Source organism: Akebia trifoliata, chromosome 1 (assembly GCF_017979445.1).
Source record: "Akebia trifoliata isolate Shusen 1 chromosome 1, ASM1797944v1, whole genome shotgun sequence".
In the NCBI taxonomy this organism is placed as follows: Eukaryota; Viridiplantae; Streptophyta; class Magnoliopsida; order Ranunculales; family Lardizabalaceae; genus Akebia; species Akebia trifoliata.
In genome coordinates, this window is record NC_141375.1 from 25,871,565 (window position 1) to 25,875,791 (window position 4,227).

At 35.2% G+C, this 4,227-nt stretch overlaps 1 protein-coding gene across 3 annotated transcripts; it reads left to right on the plus strand.

Moving 5' to 3' along the window:
* On the plus strand, positions 1–858 carry LOC147411251 (auxin-repressed 12.5 kDa protein-like). Of its 3 annotated transcripts, none has more exons than XM_086446540.1 (3): positions 1–164; positions 253–469; positions 555–858. In XM_086446540.1, exons 1-3 carry the CDS (start codon positions 59–61, stop codon positions 583–585), a joined length of 354 nt encoding a protein of 117 aa, XP_086302666.1. In that variant the 5' UTR covers positions 1–58; the 3' UTR covers positions 586–858. The 3 variants fall into 3 exon arrangements, with proteins under 3 accessions (XP_086302666.1, XP_086302654.1, XP_086302659.1); XM_086446528.1 differs by having other exon boundaries at positions 592–858; XM_086446533.1 differs by having other exon boundaries at positions 3–164; positions 256–469; positions 592–858.
* Positions 859–4,227: the final 3,369 nt, after the last annotated feature.

Here is a 4,227-nt window from a genome sequence, read left to right on the forward strand (position 1 = left end):
TTCATATATGTTAGAGTAAGAGAGAACCTCAAAGAAAGAAAAGAAGAAGAAGAAGAGAATGGTTCTGCTAGACAAGCTTTGGGATGATGTATTAGCTGGCCCTCACCCTGAACAGGGCCTTGGTAAGCTTAGAAAACTCTCCACCAAGCCCTTGATCGTCAAAGGTAACCCTCTCTTTCTCTCTCTCTCTCTCTCAATCACTCCATCTCTATGTACACATGTCTTGTTTTTATTGAGTGGTCGTTATGTTAGAAGGTGAAGGAGAGAGTAGCAAGTGCCAGAGATCTCTATCTGTGCCAGCAAGTCCAGGGACACCGACTACACCGGTGACACCAACAACTCCTTTATCAGCTCGAAAGGATAACGTATGGAGGAGTGTGTTTCATCCAGGAAGTAACCTGGCAACCAGGGGAATAGGTGCCGAGGTCTTCGACAAACCCCAGCCAAACTCACCAACTGTTTATGACTGGTCCGTATCTATCCATGCATCATGCATATTATGTACTATTTTAGTTAAATTACTACGGGGATCCTACCCATCTAATCTTAAGTAGCTTTTTGATTCCTTGTTTTGATGATTGGTGATTGCAGGCTTTACAGTGGTGAGACTAAGAGTAGTCATCGTTGATATGGATGTCTATGTAGTAAAGTCTCGAGTGGAGAAACTTCATCATGTACATATATGTGTCTTTCTTGTAATGGTTTGTGACGTCTTTTGGGGGTACAAACTAAGGTTGTAACTTGTAGGTAAGATAAGGTATTGTGCTTCGGTAAGATCGAAGAGACTTTTGAGGAATATGATGTTGTGATGATCATTTAAATAAATAAAGGGTGTTCGTATGTGTTGAGTTTTTGAAAGGTGAAGTCCGAAACCCATCATGCCACGTGGCTTGTGATGAGGCCTTTTCTTAGCACTGATCTGGACCTTTTTATTGAATTAAGGGTTAAGATCAACCAATTTTGTTCTTGGACGAGGGATGTAAGATCCATTAGGGATTATGGACTTATTCACAAAGCTATGGATCTCCATTAATTAATTAAGGGTGATGTTATGTGGGGGAAAGTGACTGGGTTTGAACTTTAATCGAATGGGGAACATTTTTATCCAAGATATTAGTCTTTTTAAATGGGGGAGTCCCCACTACACTACACAACACTATGATGGGAAGAAATGTATTTTATAATAGTAATAAACTACTAAATTAAGGACTTTTAACAAATAAAGCCAAGATAAAATGATCATATTTTGATTAGATAATCTATTCACCCCTACTATGGTTGTAGTGGATTAGGATTTGGATTTGGTTAGTGTGTTTAAATTGTGATTTGTTGATTGGAGGATCGGTTTAGATAATACGATAAGGAATATAATTCCTTGGATTGGTTTTTAAAAATTGAATAATTTTGGGAGGTGACTTAAAAGATTGAGTGGAGGGGTGCACGATTCGCAAGCACGTCCACGTTAGAAAAGTGCGAAATGAGGTAAATATTGAAGTCACCATAGCACTACTCTTAAAAATTTGTCTAAGAAGGGTTCAAAGCAATCATTGTCTACAACCTTCAAAGCAATGGATCATCTATGATTCTGTGTGCGCACCTCCACGTTAGAAAAGTGCGAAATGAGGTAATTTTGAAGTCATTACAGCACGACTCTTTAAAATTTGTCTAGAAGCTTCAAAGATTCTGTGTGCGCACGTTAGAAAAGTGCGAAATGAGGTAAATATTAAAGTCACGATGGCACAACTGTTAAAAATTTGTATACAAACTTCAAAGCAATGGAGCATCTATGATTCTGTGTGCGCACGGCCACGTTAGAAAAGTGCGAAATGAGGTCAATATTAAAGTCACCATAGCACGACTCTTAAAACTTCGTCAACAAGCTTCAAAGCAATCATTGTAGAAATATCTCCACGAGATTAAGATTTGATCTTGGACTAGGGAGGGGATCAGGGTCAGCGTGGTCTAGGAGGGTTGGCCCTTTCTAGTGCAATCTATTATTATAATATTGGAGATACACCTGTGATTACAAATTGGTGATATAACCCCCCTTGACCTAGGCCTTCTCAGAAAGACTAACGTTAATGGCCTAAATGCCCTCGTATTCAACATCTGGCCAAGCCTTTGATCCCAAAACCCAATCCTTAAAAATCAGTGTAGTTTTATTCTTGTATCCAGCATTAAGATTCTTTTTCACTTTCAAATCTCAAGAGCAAGACGTCATTTTTAGATAAGTAGAAAGATCCTTTTTAGTAGAAAAAAAAATTGTGGATTTTTCCAAGAGATTGCAGACATGGATTAAAGAAAAGGGTAAATTACACTTTGACCCCTTTGTAATTTGGCATAATTCTATTTTGACTCCCTCATGTTTTGATAATTACACTTACTTCCCTTATAATTACCTAAGGGGTTCACTTACCCCCTCTTTTGTCAAATTTATGTCATTATTAACTGTTATAAAAGATCATTTTGCCCTATTTTAATTATTTTCCTTCTTTATAAATAAAATTATGTCTATGAAAAAATGGGTTCAATGGATGCTTAGATAGGGGTATTTTATTTTTGTTTTAAAACATATTTTTTTAAAAAAATATATAAAATAAGAGGGTAAAATAGTAAAATAACATCTGAATTTTAATTCAATTAGTGAAAAAGGAGGTAAGTGCAATTATCAAAACATTAGGGGTCAAAATGGAATTTTACCCAATTATAGGGCTCAAAGTGTAATTTACCCTTAAAGAAAAGATTGAATAAGTTAAAACGATTTTCTTAATAAATGTTAAAATCTTGTAGATGACATCAAGACAGATTTATAGCTAGGGTAGAGGGTTAACCTCGTCTTCAACTTCAATATGCTTCAACCTTCAAATCTCAACAATAGGATAGGATTTTTTGAGCAGATCATGATTTTAAATCTTATTTAAGATTGAGACGACTCATCCAAATTGTCTTGGTATCGTTCACCAACAAGAGGAGTTGACAAGTTGTCTCAAAGACATGATTTGTTCTAATTTTAAGATTTTTTTTAATTTTTTAATTTTTTAACCGAGATGACTCAAATAAATTGGATATCTCGTTCAAGACAACTTGATCTCATTCATGGATGAGACGTCAAAACAAATTTTAAAACCATGGTACAGATTGGATTTTTGGATTTACTTGGAGGTTATTGCATGTAGATGACATTTTGTGCGAGAACCATGGAGGGTTATTTCCTAGAGGTTGAAGATAAAAGCATTTAGGTTGTTTTTTGTAAGTCTCTCTTTGGACAAAATCAGGCCAAATGTACATATCATCAGTTTGAAAATATAGGGTAAATCTGTAAAATCACCCTAAGATGTTTTTTTAATTTAAAAGAGTTAACCATTACTCACCTTTCACTCATTACTATTGTACAAATATTATAATTTTCGAACCCCCATGTTGATAGCCCAAGTGGACATTCTAATCATTGGACTTCGGCATCCCAGATCAGCCTCGATTGTTGGTGCATGATCTTACGTAGCTGATGTGGCAAGAGCACTGAATCATAGATCTTTGTATTTGAGATACCTAAGGAAAACGATCAACAGTTATGTGCCCTTGCCACATCAGCCGAGTACAGATTGAGTGAAAATTTTCGAGTCAAGAAATCATAAATGATATATTAATCATTTTTTCCTGGTTTTGCTAATTAAAGAACTAGAAATTAAGAACAAACATGGTGTTTTAGCGTAATTTGTTTACTCCGAATTAAGCTTGTCGAGTGAACGTAATAAGAGGTATATTTAAATTTTCTTAGTCAAGGGCAGGTACATTTTGTACACCCAACTATCCAAGGAGCTAAATCAAATAAACCAATTTCACGAATTTAATTTTGTTCACCACTATTGAAGTTAGTTAAACCACTACATGCCTTCATGAGATATTTAAGTGAAATCAATCCCTCTTAGTTCAGTGGAAGAGTTCACGTTAATGCATAATATGTACTATGAAGCTCAAATTATTTTGGGGGAATATTGCAATTACACCCGAAATAGCTACAAACACCACAAAAAATGCACTAAAAGAAAATTTACTTAATAGACTTTGTAAAAATAATTTATTTCTAAATAGTCCCTAAGTTTTTGCGATAGTTTGATAGTCTATTTAGTGAACTTTTCATATCTAAACGATCTCTCAACCTCGTCTGTCCGTATAATATTTTTGGAGCACCCAAATTACATTTTTCTCATCTTCTTCACATACTTA